Source organism: Bubalus bubalis, chromosome 15 (assembly GCF_019923935.1).
Source record: "Bubalus bubalis isolate 160015118507 breed Murrah chromosome 15, NDDB_SH_1, whole genome shotgun sequence".
Lineage (NCBI taxonomy): Eukaryota > Metazoa > Chordata > Mammalia > Artiodactyla > Bovidae > Bubalus > Bubalus bubalis.
In genome coordinates, this window is record NC_059171.1 from 79,063,804 (window position 1) to 79,090,314 (window position 26,511).

The 26,511-nt window shown below is 44.9% G+C and overlaps 1 protein-coding gene across 26 annotated transcripts in view; it reads right to left on the bottom strand.

Moving 5' to 3' along the window:
* The window catches only part of PTK2 (protein tyrosine kinase 2), a 193,353-nt gene that overhangs the window by 75,301 nt on the left and 91,541 nt on the right, over nucleotides 1–26,511 (bottom strand). For all 26 annotated transcript variants that reach the window (XM_044928887.2, XM_044928886.2, XM_044928883.2 and 23 more), the window contains 7 exons: nucleotides 18,790–18,869; nucleotides 17,742–17,804; nucleotides 10,715–10,769; nucleotides 5,012–5,152; nucleotides 4,224–4,301; nucleotides 3,394–3,501; nucleotides 1,266–1,383 (listed from right to left, as the gene is read on the bottom strand). In XM_044928887.2, the coding sequence (XP_044784822.2) occupies nucleotides 1,266–1,383; nucleotides 3,394–3,501; nucleotides 4,224–4,301; nucleotides 5,012–5,152; nucleotides 10,715–10,769; nucleotides 17,742–17,804; nucleotides 18,790–18,869 (643 nt within the window). The remainder of the gene's footprint in view (nucleotides 1–1,265; nucleotides 1,384–3,393; nucleotides 3,502–4,223; nucleotides 4,302–5,011; nucleotides 5,153–10,714; nucleotides 10,770–17,741; nucleotides 17,805–18,789; nucleotides 18,870–26,511) is intronic.

Consider the following 26,511-nt stretch of genomic DNA (forward strand, 5'->3'; position numbering starts at 1 on the left):
ACTGTATTTCACATTTAAAAATGCTATCATAACACACACTCCATTTTAGGGGGAAAATAAATAAATAGATTTTATTGGTTTGATCATGGTGGAAAAAAACAGTTCTGCCAGATTATTCATGTCCTGGAATTCATGCACTTACTGGCCTTTTGGCTGATGGCTTTAGTATGACATCCTGACACTAACAAAGGTTTAAACAAAGATCCCAGCGATGCCTCTGCTTCATCCCCCACCCCCACGCCCTCCACCTGCTGTCAGCACAGAGAACTGGACCGCTGGGCAGCAGGACTCTGCAGTGTCTACACCGGGAGTGTGGGGCCTCATCTGCATCCCTCATGTCTCCCCGACTCCTCCTCTGATCGTCCTTCCCACGGGGTGGGGAAATGCTGGCAAGGATCTTGCGTCTGCCTGCCCGGAGCGGCAGCCTGATGGGGGCAACTGTGCACCCGGACCCACCTCCCATGCTACAAAGCAGGTGCTGCTCCTCCTTAGGGACGAGAAGTCCCCAAGCCAAGGCTCATCCAGTGTGTCACGATCACATGGGGACGAGCAGCATCTCTGAAGTCTGTGACACTGTGGGTGCCCTGAGCCGCCTCCAACGGGAGGCCATTCCCACCCTGCTTCCCGCAGAGACCACAGAAGCAAGTACCACTCTTCTCGCCTTCCTGGACAGAACTGAGGCGCAGGAAGCTAAGTACTTAGCAGATGGCATGCACTCATGATGTGAACCCATCGGTCAATGTAATTCCAAAGCCTGGTTTTTTCTTGCTTTGTTTCAGAAATCCAAACCCTCAGAAACACTGTGTCTTAACCCTTTGCAAAAGGCTGCAGAGACCCAGCCCCGTTCCGAGGATTCAACACATCATGCTTCAGACTGAGTTTGTTCTCTGACTGCTCTAAGCTTTTGAGAGCTTTAACAAAAAAATAGGAGACTTTATCTATATGAGTTATAGGGACTTAAAAAAAAAATCCCTTGAACATAATCCCAAAAGTTTATTTAAAAAACACTAATGGTAACTGAGACAATACTTTAAGGCTGTCGCTCAAATCAAAAGGGTCTGAACACAAACCATGTGTCCTTTAAGCTCTGTCCAAACCCAGCTCATAGGCTGTGAGCAGAGTCGCTGCCCTAGAAAAGCAGGAATACAGATTTGCTGGGCTGAATTATTTGTTCGCTCTTCACGTTCAGAGTGGCCTGAAGGAAGGCTCGGGCTGCGGGCGAGCCCGGCGGCGGCGCGGAGGAGGCTGGGGCAGGGGCAGCTCACCTTTCTGGGGCCGGATGATGAAGGACTGCGTGGCCCCGTGCACCAGGCGGCAGTACCCGTCGATCAGGTCGGCCATGTTCTCGGCGATGGTCAGCGACGGGGCCGTGACCGTCAGGGGCTGCACAGGGGAGAAGAGCCAGAGAGAGCGGTCATTGTTCCTGCCGCTCCTCAGAGGGCCAGCTGTGCCGTGACATCAGATTGAGACGCCCTTGAGCCCAGAGGAGAGTGGGAGTGAGACGAGATCTGTCATCAGGTCTCAGTGAGGAGGGAGCGTGGTATTTAAGGATCTTATTCCTAGAATATGTGACAGAAGGCAAAGCCAGACAAAAAAGAAAAAGACACTTAAATCGCTTAGAGTCACTTTCTAGAACAAAGAGGTGGGGGAAAAAAATGTTTCCTACAGAAGGTCTGGCCCCTTAGGCATACTCTAATTAAGAATTTAGAAAATTAGTAAGCTCAATTATGGCTTCTTTTAGAAACTAGACAAGTGTAGAGTAGACTTTTATCAACCATCCATCATAATTTTTCTTACCTTAAAGAAAATTAGTGGAATTTCATTATTTTGAGCATGCAGAGCATGCTCTACCTAAGAGCTTAGAAATCACTTTTTTCAAGGCAAAACACACAATTATGATACATTTCCTAAAAGACCTGTCATTAAATGTTATCCAGGAGATAATCAGAGTGGTATTTTTACTTTCGAACACAATTATGTCCTAACTCACATAGTCTTCATAACTTCCTTCTAAAGGAACAACTCAGCTTGCCTGCGTCATCCTAAGTATTGTTTGAGGGCAGCAAGCAGAAAGGAGGACAGCCTGAAAATCATGGTGCAGACAGGAAATTACTGAGAGATTTTTCAGGAAATGTGAAGGTTTCAATATTTCATGGCATCACTGGTATAATTCTGAGAATCAAATGTACTGCCCGGAGCCTCAGAAATGCCAGGATTCCAAAGCAGGAAGAGCAAGAATGAGATGAGAGAAGCCTTGAGAACAAACCTGCCCCAGCAGGGGTGGCAGCAGCACGGAGCCCAGGGGTGAGGGTGGGGCCACGGCAGCGCCCCAAATGGGCTCCATGCAGAAGCAACCCTGCGTGCGCTGCTCCCACACCCCCACAGTGAACATCACATATAACACCGTCCAGAAAATAAGACAGTAGCACAGTTTACAGAATTTATATACTTTTAAGAGGTTGATTTTCTTGGTAATTCATGATAATATTCTAGTTTTTCTACAGAAAGACTACATTAGTTTTTAAGTGAATCGATGCGTTTGAACGATGGTGCTGGAACAGACTCTTAAGAGTCCCTTGGACAGCAAGGAGATCAAATCAATCAGTGAGTTCTAAAGAAAATCAACCCTGAATATTCATTGGAAGGACTGATGCTGAAGCTCCAACACTTTGGCCACCTGATGTGAAGAACTGACTCACTGGAAAAGACCCTGATGCTGGGAAAAATTAAGGCAAAAAAAGAAGAGGGCAGCAGCGGATGAGATGGTTGGATGGCATCACCAACTCAATGGACATGGATTCAAGCAAACTCTGCGAGACAGTGAAGGAGAGAGAAGCCTGGCATGCTGCAGCCCATGGGGTCACAAAGAGTTGGACACAACTTAGCAACCAAACAACAACAATTTGTTATGCAGGGCTTCCTAGGAGGCTCAGCAGTAAAGAATCTGCCTGCCAAGAAGGAAACACAAATTTGAGCCCTTGGGAAGATCCCCTTAAGGAGGAAATGACAGCTCACTCCAGTATCCTTGCCTGGAGAATCACCATGGACAGAGAAGCCTGGCGGGCTACAATCCATGGGGTTGCAAAGAGTCAGACGTGACTGAGCAACTGAGCACACACACACACATCTGTTATGTGATGCTCATTACGTAAGAGAGAGCTGAGATTCTGATGATCCATAAAAACTTCATCTGTATCCTGAAACAATCCTTTCAATAAAGGGCTAGTTTAGAAATAATGATTGTTTCAGGATACGGCAACCCACTCCAGTATTCCTGCCTGGAGAATCCCATCGACAGAGGAGCCTGGCGGGCTACGGGCCATAGGGTTGCAGAGTCGGACAGGACTGAATAGACACAGCATGAGCAGAGGCTATCTCCTTTATCCCCCTTACCTCGGGCGCCCCTGCGATCTTCAGCTGCAGCGTCCCTTTCCTGTCCTTGTCTTCACTGTTTGAATACTGGATGGTCTGCACTTGGTTGAAGTCGGCCAGGTGTGTAGGCTTTGGGAAGAAAAGGCAAACACTTGACCACAGACGCCAGACACTCGTGCACTATCCCATGTAATCTCCGTGGTCCCCACCCCACCCCGCTGACAGGGTGTCTGGGGAGCCTGACTGTCCACCTCGCCCAGGAGGAGGGGGCCTTTCTCACTCTGAGGAGCTGGCATGGACCTGCCAGGGCCGCCTGCTCACCTCACTGTCAGGGGTGTGTCTGCCCTCTGTGCTCCTGGAGGCAGAGGGGTGCTCCACCTTCAGGGGCTGGACGAGGGGGCGCCGTGCCCCAGCGCGAAGACACGCAGAGGAGGAGGGAGGGAGCCCCTGACCTGACTCTCCGGGTGACAGTCTCAGTCTCAGGGCACATTCTGCCCTGCTTCTCTCAGAGAGAGGGACCCATGCCCACTCCCAACACACCATGAGCAAGGAATGTCTCTGACCTGTTCTGGGGTTCTTCTGAGGGTTTTGGTGCTGGGGAGACAGCGGGCATCTGAAGGACCCTTCCCACACGGACACACCACCAGCTCATTTCCCAAGAGGAATGGGCTTTTCTTCTCATGCAGACACAATGTGCCCATCAGTCCCCACCCTCAAGCATTTCATGACAGCCGTCAGTCTGCAGGGCCAAATCCCACGCATTTACCCGAGACTCGCGGCCTGCTCAGGGCCGCCTCCTCTCGGGACACCACAAGTGCCAGCCCCTTCCTGCCGAGCCGAAGCACACTTACATTGCAGCCCTTGTCTGTGAGGTAACTGATTCCTTCCTCGGGGCCAATCGCCAGCTCTACTGAAATAATCCAGCTTGACTTGAAGGTGAAACAGGTGACGGCAAAGGCACCAGGAGGAAAAAGAGGTATTTTAGATGAAGAACCACTGAAACATTAAAGGACCAAAGCAGGGGCCAGACAAGCTTCTACTCATCTATGTCATCAAATAATACAAAATGTGTCCAACGCCAGGCTTTCCTGGTGGCACTGGTGGTGGAGAACCTGCCTGCCACTGCAGGAGACGCAAAGAGACTCAGGTGCGATCCCTGGGTTGGGAAGATCCCCCGGAGCTCCAGGATTCTTGTCTGGAGAGTCCCACGGACAGAGGAGCCTGGTGGGCTACAGCCCAGGCACACAGCGTCGGACACGGCTGAGCGTGTGCACACGCACGCACAACCCCGTGGTGCAGCAGCGCCTGCGCGGCCTGAGCTCATGCCAGTGAGCCTCAAGCCAACAGTTTCTCTGGGAAGATTATCTGCGTAGGTAAACTAGCCCTGAGAGAACAGTTAATCAACAAATCGCTGGGATGGGATTAAAATAAATCTAAATATGAACACAGGCAAGCTATTAAAAAAGGATTGTTTCAGTCTCACGTTGACACATTTTCTTTTTGTGTTGTTCTCCCACTGTACAGTGGTAAAATATTCTCCTGTTAAACACGGGACAAATTAGATTCCAATCAGAAACTGAGGTATTCATGGAAAAGACAAAGAGATTCCGAGTCCCCTACTACAAGTCCCCATACTTACACCAAGGGCACACTTGAAGCATTCTTTATCAAATCTGTACACTGGGGAGAGGATCTCAAAGAACTTCAAAATACTTTCTTCTCTGTTAAGGTTGGCAAACTGTCTAAATGTTTGTTGGATCAATTTTCTTAGTGTTTTGGCCTGTGTGATAAAATCACAAACATCTTTTCAGAGTCAACAGTAAGTGAAGACCACGGCAGTAACCCCCAACACCCAGGAACATCTCTTCCCCAGCACCACGTAATACCACCTGCATTCACCAAACATCATTATGTATCAGAGTCTGTTTCTTTTTTAAAAAATAATTATAGTAAAATACACACAACATATAATATACCATCTGGTGGCTCAGATGGTTAAAAAAAATCTGCCTGCAACGCAGGAGATCCAGGTTCAATCCCTGGGTCGGGAAGATCTCCTGGAGAAGAAAATGGCAACCCACTCCACTATTCTTGCCTGAAGAATCCCATGGTCAGAGGAGTCTGGTGGGCTTCAGTCCATGGGATTGCAAAGAGTCGGACATGACTGACTGACTAACAGTTCACTTTCGACTATTTTAAAGTATACAGTTCAGCTCTGGCTCGTCGGAATCGGGGGTTCCTGCGGTCGGCAGAGGAGGGGGATGACAGCCCTCACACACCCCACACTTCCCAGGCAGTTGACACGTCCTTTCTGAAGCAGTCTGATAACAGAAATCAAATACCTTACAACTACAGCCTTTGAGAGATTATCCTTTGGGAATAATGAAAGAACTAGGTGAAGACCCAGCAATGAGGAGGCTCCGTGTGGAAGTGTGCAGAGGACCCCACACACACACACGTGAAAGTAAGACAGCCCGGCGTGGTGGAGACACAGTCACAGGAGCGCACAGGAGGCGGGCCTCACGCGGGGGGCACACACACCACGCATGAGGGAGGCAGGGTGGGTCGGCATGTCTGTCCCGGGCACATGGGGCCGAGGTGCTCCCACAGGTAAAGCGGCCGCGGGAAAGCTGCGTGGGTGGAAGCCTGCACAGGAGGCCGACAGCTGGCTGTAGCCAGGGCCAGGGCTCGGACAGGCGAGCCAGTGGTGGGATCCCAGGCAATCTGAAGAGGCCACAGTGGCTAAACCAAGGAGAAGCATAGTGAGTTCCAGGGCAGCAAGGACTGAATCTCAGATGTTGCCTAGAATGTGAGTGGTCAGTCGTGGACGCTCTGCAAAAAAAAATCCAGGGAGCGCATTTTGGGGAAGACCCATCCAAGCTCTGGCCACGAACCCAGGGCCTGCAAAGGGCTGCTCTCACCATAGCTGAGATGGCGTCCAACCACCGTTCTAACTCGAGGCTGTGCAAACAGTCTCCGACTCTCCTCTGGAGGATCACACTCACCCACCTAGATCTCCATGACACCTGAAACCTGATGGGCCGCCAAGAGAACCTCCCTCCACCCTGGCCGGGCCAACGAGACTGTGCTGATTGGCTCTGCACCCCGACGCCCCTCGAGGTGCGCAACCTCTCCGGTTCCGCCCCCTCGCCACTTCCGCTGCAGTGTCCCCATATCAGAGACACAAAGGGCTGTGCGCTGCCCCCGGCGAGCAGGGGTGAAGTCATCTGCTTCGCACCAAACAGAGGCCAGTCGATGGCTTGTCCTCTTTTCCAAAACCCTCAGCCACAGGACATGCATGGGGTCAACTAACAGCACACCTGATCACTGAACCTGCTGGAAAACTTCCGAGTAACTGAGCAAAGATGTTTGAAAGTAGTAACCATGCAGTGTTAGCAGACAGTCTAAGCTATAGTTTTACGGATCTGTCTCATCCAGCTGAATCTGGGGGAAACACGTCACGTTTATTGAATGCCCATCTCAGTTTTTGCTTTGGCTCGCTGTGCATGTACGCCACCAGGCTAAGGTGCAGGAAGGCACAGTGACGAGCAGCAGCTGCAGAAGCTAGCGTACCGGCTTGGGGCTAGCTTCCTGGGACACAGGGCTTTACGCCAGCCAAGAGGGGCGCCTGGTCAGGAATGAGTACCTAAGCTTTCTCGGGGTCTCTGCTTCAGTGAGGCCACCCAAGAGGACCAAGAGATCTCACATACAGCACCAGTGCTGGGCGAGAACTAGAAAATGCTTGCTGTCTGAGAGGAGCCCCAGATTCATTTCTAAGAAGGATGTCTTAGCAAACATCAGTTCTTTCCTTCTTTCTCAGTGAGGAAAAAGTTTTACGAAAACTGACTCCCTAGAATCTCTTGATACTAATAAATATACCTCCCTATTTACAGTGTTTCAATATCCTCTCTGTGTTTGAAACAAGGCATCTATCAATGACAGCTAGTTGGTTTTCAACCAGTCCATATACAGAGAGAAGGCAGTACGACTGGGAAGAAGCATCAGAAATTGTTGCTATTCAGCCTTCTGAACAACAGAAATAATCCTGTGTAAGTCAACCTAACATTTATCAGATGCTGCTCTTAGTAGAACAATGGCCTCTGAGGGCCTCCTGGATGAAAAGGTTAATATAATCCTAAAGAAAATATGCCAGAAAAGAAAAATACACTAAGAAACAGGAATCGAGGAGTTACGTTATCTCCCCCTCTCCCAGATGCCAACTGTAGGTCTGTTAACAAGCGCGTGTCAAGTGTGTTTTTCTAAATTGAGTTGTAACTGACATACAAGGCTGTATTAGCTTCAGTACTTGCACACATCAGCACTGTGAACCGACTGCCACAATGTCTGGTGAACACACCATCTCACACTGTTACGCATTTTTTTTTTTCTTGTGATGAGCACTTTTAAGACCTGCTTCCCAGCACCTCTGAAGTACGCGACACAGTGCTAATAACTGGTCAGCGTGCTTTACATCACATCCTCGGGACTCAGTCATAGCTGCAAGTCTGCACCTGGTGACCCCGGCACCCATCGCACTCCCCCCATGTCCCACCACCTGTTCTCTGTATCTAGAAGCTTGATGTTTTTTCTTTTTCTTTTCATATAAGTGAGGTTACACAGTATTTGTCTTTCTCCATCTGACTTCACTGAGTACAACATCCTCAAGGACCATCCATGTTATTGCAAATGGCAAGATTTCCTTCTTTTTACAGCTGATCATATTCCAGTGTGTGTACGTGTGGGTCACTAAAGCATGCCTCCTTTCCAGCTTCCATGTGTGTGTGTGCGTGCGTGTGTATGTCTGAAGAATGCCTCCTTTCCAGCCTCCATGTGCGTGTGTGTGCATGCGCATGTGTCTAAAGCATGCCTCCTTTCCAGCCTCCTTACAGGGGTCCAGACCAGGGGGGCACTCTCCGTGCAGAGGCCAGGACTCAGAGGCTGAGTGAGTGCTGAGCCGGGTACTTCAGTGCTCACCACTGGTACGGGAATGATGAGTAACTTAAGTGCTCCTGGGAGGGGCCTAGGAAATCACTCTATTACTCTGAAGTACAGATACTTAACTGTGGCTCTCGTAACATTTCTAATCCTGAAATGAGATTTCTACTGTGAATTATACTCAAATAAGCTGAAATCTGGCTCTTTTATTTGTGACATAATTTTGGATTTACAGAAGAGCTGTAAAGACAGTGCAGAACCCCCATCGACCACCCCACCCCACGCCCTGAGGTAAACAGCTCACACGACACTGATGCAGCTGTCAGATAGGAAGGCGGCGCCGCAGGAGGCCTCACTGAGACGCTCCCGCCTGCCCACGGCGCCCCGCTGCTCCAGGATCCCACGCCACACTTACGCACACCCCCGCCCCTGCGGCTGCCACGGCTCCCTGATACTTGTGAAGAGTAATAATTATAATTTCGTAGACAGTTCCCTCATGTTGCGACTGACTTAGTTTTACTGGTCCGGTGTTTTTAAAAACGTGCCTCTGGCACTAAGATCAAAGAGAGAGAAGTTTTAAATATCTTATAAATTATTCTTAATAATCAGGCACATACACCCCAATCCTATTTGCCATCAATCAATCAATCATAGCTTTCAGTTCAGTCGCTCAGTCGTGTCTGACTCGTTGCAACCCCATGAATCGCAGCACGCCAGGCCTCGTTCCATCAAATATAAGGTAAACTTTTGACACTTCAGGGTCAGCATTAACTACAAAGGATCTTCTAGAAATCCAGATATGAAGGGGAAAGGCACAGAAGACAAAGTGGCTCTTGGAGAATCAAATATTAACTGATCAGGCCATTCTATAGGTTAGTCTGGAAGAAACAAGAAGGTGCGTCATGGGGGTCTCTCACCTCAGCTACACGTATATTGCAGCACCTGAGGCCGGTACCTGGGGTGGCCTATTTTGAGTATGAGGACCCATTTTAAAAGCAGGATAACTTCTTGAACTCCCAAATGCCAGCAGCCATGCCTCTTGGGGTAACTGCTTCCCTGCACACAGCTCTGACCAGACTCGGCACGATTCTGAGGCCGCCCCGGGATGCACACACGGCCACTGGAGGGCCTACCAACGTGACCCAGCCACCTTCACACCCCTTCCTGCTTTCTAAGGCTGCACTGGGCCACGCGAGATTCTGTCCAGTGACGGGGCAGACACCCTGAAGAACAGTGTCTGACATTCGTGAGCGCCCCCCCTCCAGTCCACCCAGCAAAGGGCAGACGGGTGCACAGGGCAAGCTTCTGTGCCCATGCTAGGGCCTCAAGCTACAGATCAAACTGAGCCCCACACGACTCAAGGTGTCAGGTCAGAACCTTCACCAATGCAGGCCAGCTCCAGAGCCAGCTACTGAACCACTGTGCTTGGGCGTCAGTGGACGGGATGGTGTCCACACGGCTGCTCCAGTGTGGAACGTGACCTCTGTGACACAAAGTCACAGCAGCACAGCCGCAGTTCCACAGCTTATAAATTAGACTGAGACAGGTGCTTGTGTTATGTGTGTGTGACCCTTGGGTCGGGAAGACTCCCTGGAGGAGGAAATGGCAACCCACTCTAGTATTGGCGCCTGGGAAATCCCATGGACAGAGGAGCCTGGGGGGCTACAGTCCATGGGGTCACAAAGTCAGACACAACTGAGCGACTAACACACACACACATATGCACACACACACACCGATGTGCTAAAAAGCCACAGCAATCCTACCTACCCTATTTCCTTTGTTGTGGAAATAAGAAACCAGGTTCCAAACCATGAGGCTAGGAAATGGCAGAGCTCCTCTGAGCTGGACTCGGACTTGACACAAAGCTCTATTCTCACAACGCACTCGACCGTGTTCTGGAAGGGCTGGGGAGCCACACATCACATCCCCGATCTCCCCTCCCCTGCGGTGGGAGCTGCAAACAGAGGCAGGAGCTGGCACTCTGCAAGAAGTTACTAACAGGAAGGAGCGTCCCCCAGTCAAGAGAAGACAGACCTTCAGAGTGCACGTGTACGCAAGCGAGCACGCACACAAGCGCGCACACAGCAGCGCCTGCGGCTCTTCATGTGCTGCTGCTTTACTTCTCTGAGCTGAACCTGAGACTGTGAAGATTGAGGTGATGCATTCACCACTGTGAACACAATGCTCCTGGTTTTGTACTGAGTGCACACACAATCAAGACACAAAACCACGGTTTTCTGGGAGAAAGCCCCAGCTTTAAAAGTCTACTTCCCATGAATATGACTAGAGTAACGGTCAGCTTCTTATATTCAGACTTTTACAGGTAAGAGGGACGAGCACGTGGCACAGGGGAGGTATCTGCCTAACACGGTCATCTGATTATGATAAAGACGATGCTAATTACCTTGACTGAATCCAGTAAACTCCTAGGGAAAAACCGCTTCAAACCAACATCTTTCCTGAAATACAGAAAGAAGTGAATTAACAAATGATACACCAAATCAGTACATATAATGACATTGTTGCAAGAACATAAAAGAAGTTTATTTATCCTTCCACACATTATTCAAGAAGGAAATACATATATTAAAGCTCCAAATGACTGGCATAGTCATGGAACACTTGGGACAAGTAATTTTCTAAATGTGTGCAGAAAACATTGAGACAAGTTGGTTTAGGTAGAAAATGTTTTTGTAACCCTTAACTATTACAAACCCTCTAAAATATTGCCTCTTTTACAATGTGTAAATAAACTGCAGTTTTTTGAACACTCTTTGAAAGTTAGCCTTATAAACCTCAATTCCAGCTGGGTAATGCTATATTTGTATAGAAAGTAGGCTGGCCTGATTAGAAAAAGATTTGAGTTATACCAGGGATGCTTAAATTACCTTAGATTAATCCTAAAATCTGATGATCCTTAAAAACAAACATTAGTCAATGTTTAAAATCTAAGTTTCACACAGAAAGCAAAACAAAAAGAGAAATTAAGTGATTGGCCTAAGGTCAAAAAACTGAATGTGAGGACATGTTGGAAGTCCCAGTGATTTTCTTTAGATCAGGCTACAAAACCAACCATTAATAACAAGTGCCTCACGGCATTCTGACCGAGAAAACAGGTGAGAGAATGGCTCCTTCTCACGGGAAAGACTTGAAGGCTAAAGGAGAAGGGGACGACAGAGGATGAGATGATGGGATGGCATCACAGACTCAATGCATATGAATCTGAGCAAACTCTGGGAGACAGTGAAGGACAGAGGAGCCAGATGCAGTCCCATAGGGTCACAAAAAGTCTGACACGACTGAGCAACAACAACGTTTCTACTTATTGATACTTTGGATATAAGTGAGCCAGGCTTTTTGGCCACTAGGTGGCAATCACGCTAGTAAGATGAAGCAAAGCCTCTGGACATAAAAGATGATCAGGAGACATAGAAGATATAAAAGGATCATGGACAAAAGTGAAATACAAGTATCTTTTACATTAAAAAAATAAAATTAATATAAAATATAAAAAAATAAAACAAGGATGACTTCGCCCTTAACTATAAGTGAGCAGGTACTACAAACAAAACCACAGAAAACAAGTCAGAATTTATGTGGTTGACTGCATATCCAAACATTTTAATCCCCTATTTCACACTCTACTAGTTAGAACCTAAACCAGCGAACTCCTTGCTAAGTCCTGGTCTCAGATCTCATATCCTTTTATTATTCTATGACGATGATGGTGATGACGATGTTTAGCACATCCTTACAAAATCCTTGCTCAGCTCCCATAACACACTGTTTACTGGTTTTACTAATCAGCAAATTCACATAACTCTTGGCTTGCCATTCTTCTAATCACTTTGCTTATAACTTCCCTTTCTTATCTTCTCAGATATAAACAAGGGGAAAGTGTCCACCCAAGTTCTTCCCTCTCTTGCTGCCTCCTAACAAGACAGGAACTTAGCATTCCAAGGATTTCGGAGCTAATCACTATGGGAAGTGGCAAAATAAGCACATAAAAGATAAACTAACACCACAGAGCATTTTCTTCCCTGTTTCCCTTGTCAGGGACTTGCTTTATGCAGAGTTCTGCCCTGGAATTTCGGCTTTGCAGAAGGATGGATCTGAATGCCTGGTGGATCTTAAGGGCTGTGACTTACTGCCTGTCGACCTCAGGTGACGCCTGCGTGTAACATGGGCCCGCTAGCCCCTCCTGACAACAGCGGTGCTGAGAGGTAGAGGCGGCGCTAAGGCCTAGAACCCTATGGGCAGCTTCCTCTCCTCTGGGAATACCACGGCTGCCCCTGCTGTCTGGTGAGAGTCTGGTCTCCGTGCCTGACCAGCCGTGGTCTTGAGCAGAGGCAGGTGTGACCTAATGCTGCCGCGAGCGGAATGGGGAAGAACCGGGGACACAGGCAGGTGGGTGAGTGGACAGCAGACTCAAGAGGTGCTCTGGATGCAAAGCAGTACTCAGGAAAAGATGATAGGGGAAGGCTGATGCATGGGGGCGGGGAAGGCCAGGGCCAGCTTCGGGAGGCCCAAGGCTGGAAAAACCTTAATCACACATATTTAGTGAAAGTGAAAGTGAAAGTCGCTCAGTCGTATCCAACTCTTTGCATCCCCGTGGACTGTATAGTCCGTGGAATTCTCCAGGCCAGAACACTGGAGTGGGTAGCCTTTCCCTTCTCCAGGGGTTCTTCCCGACCCAAGGGAGCAAACCGGGGTCTCCTGCATTGCAGGCGGATTCTTTACCAACTGAGCTATGAGGGAAGCCGTTAAGCTTATTATAAATGAATTCTCATGTCAAGGATAAATTTGTTTCTCCTTTGGCACTACTTCTGAGAAGATTTAGACCTTGTCTGTTGCTTTAACTAATTAATACTTTGTGGACATCATTCCTCTCAGATTTAAAGCTCAGGCAAAAAAGCAAACCAAAATCAACTTTAAAATATAACTGTAATGCAGATTATCATACAGTATCCCTCTTGTCCTCATCCCCAAACTCTCAAGAATTGAGTATCATTAAGAATACTACTAAGGTCCCTTAACCTCTAAAACGATACCTTACAGTCTCTTACAAATGGATGTTAAAATTCTCTAAGTTTAGGAGAAACTGTCATTGCTTCTTAACAAACCTCTCACCCTAGGCTACCAGGTGGCATCTACGGATGATGGATGGGTGGCAAGATTCAAGGGGCCTGGCGCCCTGGTGATGAGGAACACTGACTGCCTGGCACAAAGAGAAATAACCTTCTATCCTGGTTAAGCCACTGTCAATCAGTTCATGCCAAATCTGTGAGCTTTCCCTTCATCAATATATTATCACAGCCAACTTAAGAAAGCACTAGATCACCAATGACAAGAAGGACAATTAAAAAAGAAATGAAAGCAACGCACCATTAGAATCAACCTCAGCTAACTTTAAATCAATTCACTGAGGAAATACCGACGGAATATCTAATATCCTGCTAAGTGCCAGAAATACCAGGAGCTCCCTGTATCAACACAGCTTACTCTAACAGAGGAGAGACAGTCACACCAACAACTACAGCAAGACACCTTTCTTTAAAGAGCAAACCACTTCAGGAGGAAGGGAGCAGAACTGAAGAGTTACGTGATTTACTTAAAATACTTGCACAGTACAATTCTGTACTGTGGAGAAGAATCATTGGTACGTAAGTCTTCCTTCTACAATGTTACATTAGGAACCATAATTCTAACACTGTATTATTAGCTTATTTTGGTTTCATCTGTCATTGTTAGCAATGCCATTTTTCAGCTGGATAACAAAACATTTTTCTTAACACATCCCATCTGACTCCTGTCTGTGATTTATAAGAGACATAAGTAAAAGAACCATCTGTGTGAACTCCAGAATGCGCCCTTGCACTGTGAGACCCCAGGAGGCCAAGTTTCGGGGTTGGGAGCTGGGGTTCCCCTCTGCCTACAGAAAAGGCACCATGGTTCTTCCAGAGTGGGAAAGACATAGAAAAAAACACTGATTAACTCTGGTTGATTTAAAGAAAAAGTACAGAAAGTTTTACATTTCCTACTCTCCAAAGTTGGGCTGATTTTTTTTTGCATAATTGAAAATAGCTATTTTGAAATGTGGTAAAGTTGAAGGTTCACTATGTTATAAATTACTGAGATTGTCCATAAATTTTCTGGCAGAAACTAAGAAGCTTTATGGACTATTTCAGTTTTTCTCCTTATGGGTAAGGAAAAAGAGAACCCAGAATAAACTAATAAAGAACAAGTAACATTCTGCACTCCTGTGTAATTCTTTTCCATACCGAGAAAAAATATTCACACTTCTAAGTGGCTCCAGGCTACTAACAAACACAGTACAAAGGACGATGCAGACCCGCCAGACGCCCTGGCTACCCATCCCCGGGCAGGACTGCCTCAGGGAGCACAGAGCACCACCCCCGGCCACACTGCGACCGCAGCCTTGCACAGGCCTTTCAACAGCTGCAGTAGAAGACAGAACAGAGGAAAGACCACAGTTAGACTAGAGTTGCGAACAGAGTGATGACGCTGTGAAAAGCCTGCACTCAACATCCTGGCAAATTTGGAAAACTCAGCAGTCGCCACAGGACTGGAAAAGGTCAGTTTTCTTCCAAACTCAAAGAAAGGCAATGCCAAAGAATGCTCAAACTACCACAAAATTGCACTCATCTCACATGCTAGTAAAGTAATGCTCAAAATTCTCCAAGCCAGGTTTCAGCAATACGTGAACCATGAACTTCCACATGTTCAAGTTGGATTTAGAAAAGCCAGAGGAACCCGAGATCAAATTGCCAATATCCACTGGATCACTGAAAAAGCAAGAGAGTTCCAGAAAAACATCTGCTTTATTGACTCTGCCAAAGCCTTTGACTCTGTGGCTGTGGAAAATTCTTCAAGAGACCACCTGACCTGCCTCCTGAGAAATCTGTATGAAGGTCAAGAAACAACAGTTAGAACTGGACAGGGAACAACAGACTGGTTCCAAATCGGGAAAGGAGTATGTCAAGCCTGTATACTGTCACCCTGCTTATTTAACTTATATGCAGAGTACCATCATGAGAAATGCTGGACTGGATGAAGCACAAGCTGGAATCAAGATTGCCAGGAGAAATATCAATAACCTCAGACATGCAGATGACACCACCCTTATAGCAGAAAGTGAAGGAGAACTAAAAAGCCTCTTGATGAAAGTGAAAGAGGAGAGTGAAAAAGTTGGCTTAAAACTCAACATTCAGAAAACTAAGATCATGGCATCTGGTCCCATCACTTCATGGCAAATAGATGGAGAAACAGTGGAAACAATGACAGAATTTATTTTTGGGGGCTCCAAATTCACGGCAGATGGTGACGGCAGCCATGAAATTAAAAGATGCTTGCTCCTTGGAAGAAAAGTTATGACCCACCTACGAAGCATATTAAAAAGCAGAGACATTACTTTGCCAACAAAGGGCCATCTAGTCAAAGCTGTGGTTTTTCCAGTGGTCACGTATGGATGTGAGAGTTGGACTATACAGAAAGCGGAGTGCTGAAGAATTGATGCTTTTAAACTGTGGTGCTGGAGAAGACTTTTGAGAGTCCCTTGGACTGCAAGGAGATCCAACTAGTCCATTCTAAAGGAAATCAGTCCTGAATATTCATCGGAAGGACTGATGCTGAAGCTGAAACTCTTAATACTTTGGCCACCTGATGCGAAGAACTGACTCATTTGAAAAAACCATGATGCTGGGAAAGACTGAAGGGGGGAGGAGAAGGGGATGACAGAGGATGAGATGGTTGGATGGTATCACTGACTGGATGGACAAAAGTTTTAGCAAGCTCCAGGAGTTGGTGATGGACAAGGAAGCCTGACATGCTGCAGTCCATGGGGTTCCAAAGAGTTTGACACGACTGAGCAACTGAACTGTGAATACGGTAAAGCTACCCTTCAAGAACAAGGCAAAATAAAGGAAATGACAAGATGACAAAAGCAGAATTTCACCTCCAAAGACACGTTAAAAAAGAAGTTCTAAAAAATGTGCTTTAAGAAAAAGGGTCCTTTTATCAGAAGACAGGCTGAGCTCCAAGACACAGTCCAGCCAACACAGTGACACAAGCAGGCTGCAGGGCTCCTCCTGACACACCACAGAGCTGGAGGCGGGAGGCAGCCCACAGGTGGGGATGCGGCGCCAGGGCTGAGCAGGTACCGGGAGGTCCAGTCGTGGCGCTCACGCCCTGGCTCTCACTGGAAGCCCCCATCCCCACCGCGGCCGGAGCCCCCTCAGCAGCCACCTGGGGGCTTCAGGAAGCAGATCGAGACAGTCCAGCCCCCCAAAGTCACTTTCAGATACAGAACACAAAACGGCTGGCACGAAAAGCTTGAAGAAATAAACAGCACAATCCTTATCTGTCCTTATTTAATTTGTTAAGAGGCACAACATATGGGACATGTGTATCCATAAACACACAACCACAAATATTTAGTACACTATGTTAATATATTAGGTTCAGAAGTCAAGTGATGAATTCCAACTAAAACAAGACAGACTGCTCGGGGTGCTAACTCATTTGTCACAACTGATACAAAAAAGGCATTGCAAAAATAACTATCCCAGCTACTACCACTAGCTATCATCTCAAACGGTTCTACCCGCTCAAGACTAATTCCCCCAAACATTCACCTCTACTTTTATTTTAAATGAGCATATCTCCCCTGTAAAACCTTGTTTCCAAAATGATGGCAGATTACATTTTCACAGTGTGACACAGCTTGGCTGACCTGCCATGTCAAGTCTTATGGACAGCCTTTCACTTCACTGCAGTGACATCCTCCAAACAGCACAACAATTTCAGTAATAATATGGCAGGAAAAGGTGCTGGCAAAAAGCTGCACCATTGCTAATGAAAATAAAACTGGAAATAACAAATACCAAAAATTTTTGCTGAATTAATTATCAACAGACAATTTGCAGAACTTTCAGCCTCCCAAGACATAAGCCCCAATTTGTCCTTTATGCATTTTAAACAATCTAACAGTCTAATGCCCACTAATTTCACTACTGGAAAAACGTTCAGTTATCCTAAATACTCTGATACACGAGCAACAAATAACTCCCATATTTTAACTAAGCAAAAAAGAAAAAAAAAAACACTTCATAAACTTAGAGACTATAAATAATAATAATTCAGTATAAATTAGAAGTGAAACTCCATCCCAATATGGTTAAATCTACAGAGACAGAAAAGTTTATTATTTACATGTTAACAAGCCAAAGACTTGTTAACAAGTCTTAAGACATTTATCAACAAATTTAATGTTCACTAACCCAATTATGATTAATGTCATCAAGAATTCAATAATAGATTTTTTTTAAAAGTAAAGATAAACTAGTAAACTCTAAGTCTGAAAAACGACTCAGCTCTGAACATGCACAGGCAGACCTAAACGCCACACTTACTCCAGCACTTCGTAGTTAGACTTCTTTTCCAGGGCGTTGCCGCGCATCTCCCAGTACGATCGCCTGAAGCAGAGAAGAGAGACACTCACAGATCTGCGTGGAGGGCGTCTGCGATGTTAAACGACTAAAAACTATTGCGCAGCTCAGTCACAAACATTCTGACAAACTACCAGTAAACAATAGGCTTGACTCTCCACATTACTCGCCCTCCATCAGGCAGCAGCAATCAGCTAACACACTGAAGCAAAGGGTCCAAGTTCGCTTTCCAAGAGAAAACTGTAAAGGAGACCAGTGAGAGACGGCTCCCCACCCCGCCCCCCCCGCCGCCCCTGGGATATATAATTAAGGTTGAAAACAAATGTTCATGAAGCTGCTGATACTTAATGATCTGTGGGTCTTACAGGAACTGTTATTTCATAACCTTATACAATATAAAAAACAGGGATCTCCTGGGAAAAGTATCACTGTTTTGAGTACACATAATCAAGTTTTAGCTAATTTAACCAACTCATCTTAAACTGGCAGCCTGGGGTAAATTTTAATTAAAATCATAGCTGACAAAGGTAGAAATATTCTTTTATTCAAAGTTTAAAATGGTGGCACAGAATACATGACAAATGCTACCAGAAATAAGAAATGCATTCTCAGCTTCCCATTCCCCACAATGGTAGCCATTAGACACAGGTGATGGTTCACGTTCAAGTTTAAAGCAGTAACGCTGCACGTCTGAGTACTCAGTGTCCGCCTCAGCTAGTGGCTGGCACGGGGATCTCACAGACACTTCCTTTATCACAGAAGGTTCTCCTGGGGAGCTCAACCTTAGACTTGCTTACACACTTGTGCTCTTATCATTCCATTCTATCATGAAATATCATCTTAAAAGATTCTAGAATTAGCAATTTAACCTAATTCAGAATATTCTTAAATTTTACCCAAGTTTTTATTCAGTATTTTATTGATAATCTTTACGAGGAAAAGGAAAATACCTAGAAAAAAATAAAGGAAAACATTGCTGAATAAAGACCTTGATGTCTAGTTATCTTCTTACCGTATTTCTAGACAACCCAACTTCAGTGCAATGTCCTGGTCCACTTGGTCAGCGATCTCTAACATATAATCGCTCTTCACCTACAATAGAAAGGAATGGGTAAAACAGTGTCATTGTAAGAGTATGCTGCAGACTTAGTAAATGTGTGCTGGGCATCGTCCCCATACTTCATACGCATTGTGTCCATAATGACCCCTGATGCTGGGTGTAAAATGAGCAATATCAGAGAACAGTGAGTCAGTTTTCTATTATGAAGAACTTTTATCATCCGTGAGCACTTAAACGTCATCCGAATCACGGAACCTCAAGCGGTTCTCCGTACCCTCTCATGTTGTTGAAGGTCCCTTTCCATGCAAACTTGTGTTCAAATTTTCTGAACTCAGACTTGCAGCCCCAGCAGCATTTCTGGACCTCAACACAGGAGCAAGGAAAACGGACACTGTTTCAAAATCCATTGAATCCTGCAACTGACATGCTTCCACCTAACCATCAACTGTAACTCATGAACCTGGTGCTTGAAGTGGGAGATAAAGAGAAGGCTCTAACAGAAAGTGACAGCTGTCTTCCAAGCAATGACTATGAGGGACTGAGGTCAGTATCTGAGGATGCTTATCAGTGTGAAAGTATTTTCAAAGATGAGACACGTAAAATCTCACAGACGAGCACCAGGAGACCAACATCTGCAACTGACTTTGATGGCAGAGAGCACTCATTTTGAACCTCAGTTAAGTGAAATGTTACTTCTCCCCTCAAAAGGAACTTGTTCTTCTCGTTAGTAGGCCTATCTTACAAAAAACTGCACTCCATTATTAAATTATGAATATCACCAGTACAGAACTCAGTGTAAATCAGTCTTGTCTCGTTACACAAGTATTTCAGGATACCCTCCACTTTGCCTTTTGAGCCTCAATCCTAAAACATTCACCTCTGGCCCTTCCCAGAAAAAAGAGTGCGGATCTCTGCTCAAGGAAAAATTTCAAAGATCCTCTTCCTCTACGACTGCTACCCAAGCCTGTCAGTTCACCTGCTCAAAAGATTTCTACCCCCCAGTTAACTACTCCGTCCACTTCGTACTGACAGTTCATCATGATAAGTCCCCTTGAGAAGACCCCCAGCTCCCCAATCTCCCTTACCCCTTCACTTTAACTGCTTGGTAAAAACAGCAAACACTGAAGCCCACCGCCCCTCCCTCTGCACACTTACTGCTGAGCAACTAGAGAAGCCCTGCTGTGTGTTTGGCTTTAAATTCATGATGACAGACCTCAAATGGCACCAAAAACTGCCTGGAAGCTCTGCGATGCCTGCCCATGAAGCTTGGCAACACACAGATGCGTATTTTCTCCAGTCAACCTGCCACATCCCTTTCTTAAAGAGAAAATGAAAGTCTTCTCTCTAAAGCTCCAGCACCTAGAACCTGAGGGGCGGCTGTGCTCACCTACTCACGCCTTCTCCCAGGATGGGAGCCAGGCCCGCTCAGCCAGCAGCGGGCAGCCACCTGGCTCTGATCTAAACACCATTTCTTCTGAAACCTCTGCTCTGTTTTCTGCCTTAGCACCCACACCTGGGTAGTCGAGAAATACTGACTGACTGAAGAGAGAACCCATGAATGAAAGAATAAAGTCATCAAACTGGGATGTGGATACCTCTGTGTGTGAATGCTATTTTCCATGAAAGAGTTACAAGCATTGATCATTTCTGTTCCTTATACATAGCAGGCACTTAATGATGCCTACTATGATTCAATGGAATGAATCAATGGAAATGAATTACTCAACATCTCACTAAAGTAAGTAAAAAGCTTTGATTCTAGAATCACTCTATTTACACTTCAGCTGGCTTCTTCTATACAGCAAAAAATAAGTCTGAATTCATAAAGAGTTTTATTACTGAACACAAAAAAATGAAGAGACAAAAACGGTATCTATGTGAGTTAGAGAGACACCACGGTTGTTCAGAGCGACGCGTTCACTGGGCTCTCAGCTTACGGTTTGGTGCAGACCTGGAAGCAACCACAGCAGAGCATCAACTGCACGCTGAAGAAAACACACGGTTACAAAACTGCCTTAAGATTAATTACTAGGACTTTCAAACGCTATTCAAAGGTGGGAAAGTGTAATCACATGTTTTATTCATTCATCAAAAGCACACTCATATTAGTTGCAAAAAAAAACAGAGGGAAAATTACTTCAACCATCTTTATGGAAAACCCCTTTATGTACAAACATGACTTGAAACTTCTGAGAGCTGTTTTTCCTACAGCAATGACCTACTACTCTTGACTGAGAGCTGAGTGCCCACGGCCTGAGGTCCGTTTGAGTCTGTGTTCTCTGCAAGGCGTGCTGATCCACGTGGAATGAGCCATCTCAGAAGAGCCTCCCCCTTCCCCAGCTCCAGAGGGCGTGTTCTCTGAACCACTGTGCACATCACGACCTGATGCTGTGTGCTCGTGAAATTTTCTGCAAGACGTAGGGTCACTCAGTGCTCATTTCTTTACAAAGCATTTCTTGACTAACTTTCATCTCCTACTAACTACCGGCAGAATTCACTGCTTTCTTTCGTGAAATAAGTGCAATTCATTGACGATTTACATGTGTGTGATATATACTTGCTTCGAGTAAATATACTCATTGCCACGTCAGATAGACTTATGTATGACTCTCACTTAATCTTCACAGCATCACTGTGAGCAGGACAGTACTATAATCCCCAATTTAGAGCCTCAGAAAGGGCCTAAGAAGACTGACGGTGACAGCAGAGGTACTGTGTTATATTCAGGGGCTAGGTAGTACGCTGTTTTAGATTCATTATTTGTACTCTGTACAATGACTCTTTCTTAAGACAGGCTTTGGTCCTATTTTATACATGAAGACCAGAAAACTTAATTACTCAAAATTAATGTACTCAAGGTCACACAGCAAGCATTCAAGTTAAAACTCAAAACCCATCCACTGACCCTCACTACTCAAGCTGCAGTGTGCACCTACACCTTCTTGTGAACTCTGAGAAAGTGCAGACGTTCTCCACCAGAAGGAAGATTAATGACCAGTGAGGACCACAGCGCATCGCCCCGGTAGCCCAGAGTCTAACACAATGGCTTCACACGATCTCCTACTCCATCTTACCACTTGCTTTCCATCGTGTTCTCCTCTTATACCGCGGATTACTACTATTTACGAACTCCAAATCCAGCAAATTTGCAAGTTTTTTCCAAGCAAAGACCTTTGAAAGTTGTTTACTGTATTGTTTCCATGTTGATGTCAATTTGCTACTTAAAAAACAGGATGTATCTGGACTTCCTTCTGTGGGCAAGTATTATATTTACATTCATGAGCTTTTTCATCTTATTAAGCACAGGTTTTACTGTAAAAACCTCTCACATCACTAATAAAAAATTCTAATCCTATGCTATGCTATGCTAAGTCACTTCAGTTGTGTCCGCCTCTGTGCGACCCCATAGACGGCAGCCCACCAGGCTCCCCCATCCCTGGGATTCTCCAGGCAAGAACGCTGGAGTGGGTTGCCATTGCTTTCTCCAATGCATTAAAGTGAAAAGTGAAAGTGAAGTCGCTCAGTCATGTCCGACTCTTAGCGACCCCATGGATTGCAGCCTAACAGGCTCCTCCGTCCATGGGATTTTCCAGGCAAGAGTACTGGAGTGGGGTGCCATTGCCTTCTCCATCTAATCCTAAATTACTCCATAATTTATTCCATGTGCCACATCAATGCTTTGGCTACCTCATGAGATTTTTTTTGGTCTTATTTTGGTCTCTTCTGAATGCTTTATCAGCTACATGAATTTATCACACAGACCTGAAAGTCCTCAGTGGCGTGTGTAAAGAAGATGGGGCAGAGGGCAGACCAACGCGCATAGAACCATCACTGACTGCTGCACATCACCATTCATACGCTACGCCACCTGAGAGATCCCAGGTCGTCAGCCAAGTTGGCTCGACCGTCAAGCACTCCTCCCTGTGTTCTTCCAGTTCGAAGAGTGGAGAGTCTGCATACAAAAGGAACTCAAGGGCAGTTCTCAACTAAAACAAACTCTTTGATCTTTCTCTTCAATACATAAGCTTAAAAAATATATAAAGAATTATGCTATCTTATAAGTCAAATGCTTTTCAACAACTCACTAAGTCATTTCACATAGCATTTATTAATACTAGGTATTCGTTCAAAAGGCAAGCTAAAAATACCAGCAGGGAAGAATGACTGATCGAATAATCATTTCTGCTTCCTATTTGTAAAGTCTTATATAGAGAAGATACACAAAAAAATATGGGTTGAATAGTATTGGGTTGGCCAAAAGAGTGCTTCAGTTTTAAACTAAAACTAAAAGACACATTTTCATTCTCACCAAGAACTTCATTGAACAGCATATTCACCCTTTTATTTCACAAACTTGTGCCGTTTTTCAAGCACCTTCATAATTCCATCTTCCCAAAACTTTTTACCTTTTTGCGCAAAGAACTGTTCCAGGTGCCTTTTACAGTCCTTCAGGGAATTAAAATTTTTTCCAATAAGGGAATTTTGTAAAGACTGAAATAAATGGAAATCAATGGAAATGCAATGTCTGGTGAATACGGCAGATGAAGGAGAACTTCCAGCCAAGTTGTAACAGTTTTCGCCTGGTCATTAAGAAACACGCAGTCTTGTGTTACCCTGATGGAAGATTATGCATTTTCTGTTGACTAATTCTGGTTGCTTTTTGTCCAGTGCTGCTTTCAGTTGGTCTAACTAGGAGTGGTACTTGTTGGAATTAATTGTTTGGTTTTCTAGAAGAAGCTCGTAATAGAAGACTCCCTTCTAATTCCACCATATATAAAACATCACCTTCTTTAGACGAAGACTGGCCTTTAGTGTGGCTGATGATGTTTCACTGCGCATGCCCCACGATCTTGTCCATTCCACATTATTGTACAGTGTCTACTTTTCATCACCCACCACAATTTGTTTTAAAAATGGAACACTTTCATTACATGGAGGGAACTGCACGTGGAAATACGGTCAAGGAGGTTACTTTTGCTTAATTTATGTGGAACCCGAACGAACCCGAACACAAAGTGATGAACATAACTGAGCTGGTACAACTGACTTTAAATGCTTGATTTGGATATTTTGAGTATGCTAGCTAACTCCCATGTGGTATAACATTGATTGCTCTCAAATAATGTCTTGATTTAATCACCATCAACTTCAACTGGTCTACTCGACCGTGGAGCACTGTCCAGCGAGAAACCTCTAGCAAGAAACTTCACAAGCCACTTTTGACACGTTCAATCAGCCACAGCATCTTCTCCAGATACTGAACAAATTTTTTTCTGCATTTCAGTTGCATTTTTACCTTTCTTGAAATAATAAAGCATAACATGCTGAAAATGTTGCTTTTTTCTTCTATATTCAATATTAAAATGGGTACACAAAAATTCACCAATTTGGCTATCTTTTTTTAAATGCATGCTGATATGATGGCTGCCACATATAACATGACAAAATTTTTTCGAATGAAGTTAAACACTACTAAGTGCTACTAGAGCCATCTTATGGAAAAAACCAAATGAACCTTTTGGCCAACCCAATATAAGCATGACAGAGTTTACCTAACGACAACAATAAAACTTTGCTAATCACCAAAAACAGGAGTGGAAAAACAGGGAAAAAATGTACGTTATTAAATCTACTTAAAGATGTACAGAAAATACATCTTCTAATGAGTCAGACTTAGACTTCTATTTAATTTTAACTTCTTTCTGGAACAGGACAGCTGATAATTGCCACATTGAACATTTCACGTTTTAAAATAAAATTTCCCACTTGCAGCTGCCATTTCAAAATGTTTTAACCAACAGAAAGCTTTACAGCCAAGAAAGTACAGTTACCGAAATCATTTCTGATAATTATCTGAATAAAAATGTGTAAAAACTAAAAATTGGAGTAAAAATAACAGAAAGGTTGATCAACAAAACGTAAGTGTGTCTTGGCCCCTCACACCTTTCTGCAGTTTAGGTTCTAAACCATAAAATTACCATAAAGCTTCCCACTGCAATTCTTCTTGCCAAATAAGCCACGAGTTCTGTTACCTTTAATGTTTTCTAAGAGCCACTAAATGGATACACTCATTTTAAATCTTAACATACTTGTAGGAAGAAACAGTGACAACGGACGCAGGCATCTCAGAAGCTCAAAGTGTCAGCGGTGCCAAATGGGTCCGACATGACTTCAGCATTGTTGATGCAAACCTAGTTAATATAACAACTTCTTGACCGAACAGGGACATGGCCCTTCAAACTAATGGCCACCACAATTTGCAAAAGGTTGCCACTCAAATACACTTTTAACAAGTCAGAGAGATAAAGAAGAATAAAATGTTATGTGGCAAAGGAAAAACTCAAATTCAAGGCCAAACATACTTTTGTGCTTTATAATAAGTCATTAGCTTTGGCATCAAAAAATTATTTGTTTAGGAATAAACAATAAAAAAATCAGAGAATATCTGGCGGGGTTAGGCGTCCACACTTTCAGCGCAGGGGCACGAGCCTGACCCCTGGTCGGGCAACTAAGATCCCGTACGCCATGCCATGCAGCCAAGAAAACTTATTTTTTCAGACTCCTGCTCTACAGTGAATAGGGTTATAACAAGATTCTAGTTTATTTTTAGAGTGTGCTGATTAATATCTTTCAGAATGTTCTAAAATGGGTCAAAGCACACAGTGGCTCATTCGTGACATGTCTCACTTGTAGTCACGTTTAGGACATCTTTAAATGTAACTGTGTGCATCCACAGACTGATCTCCCACCAGGAAAGCGGCACTCTACGCCCACTGACATGTCGCTTTCCTCACGACTCCACCCAAAATAAGGGGCGTGATGAGCAGGGGCTTGGGCAAGGCTTCAAAACAGGAATAATAAAATTACAGTAGTTTATTATAAGTTTTCTTTCTCTTTCATGGGATGGAACTGATACAGAGAAAATCTTAACATAGTTCTTTTCTTTCTATTCTGATAAAAGAGCCAAAATAATAATAAATGATAAAGAAAAACCAGACCACCTGACCTGCCTCTTGAGAAACCTGTATGCAGGTCAGGAAGCAACCGTTAGAACTGGACATGGAACAACAGACTAGTTCCAAATCAGGAAAGGAGTATGTCAAGCCTGTATATTGTCACCCTGCTTATTTAACTTATATGCAGAGTACATCATGAGAAACGCTGGGCTGGATGAAGCACAAGCTGGAATCAAGATTGCCGGGAGAAATATCAATAACCTGAGATATGCAGATGACACCACCCTTATGGCACAAAGTGAAGAAGAACTAAAAAGCCTCTTGATGAAGGTGAAAGAGGAGCGTGGAAAAAGTTAGCTTAAAGCTCAGCTTTCAGAAAACTAAGATCATGGCATCTGGTCCCATCACTTCATGGGAAATAGATAGGGAAACAATGGAAACAGTGACAGACTTTATTTTGGGGGGCTCCAAAATCACTGCAGATGGTGACTGCAGCCATGAAATTAAGAGACACTTGCTCCTTGGAAGAAAAGTCATGACCAATCTAGATAGCATATTAAAAAGCAGAGATATTACTTTGCAAACAAAGGGCCATCTAGTCAAGGCTATGGTTTTTCCAGCAGTCATGTATGGATGTGAGAGTTGGACTATAAAGAAAGCGGAATGCCAAAGCACTGACGCTTTTGAACTCTGGTGTTGGAGAAGACTCTTGAGAGTC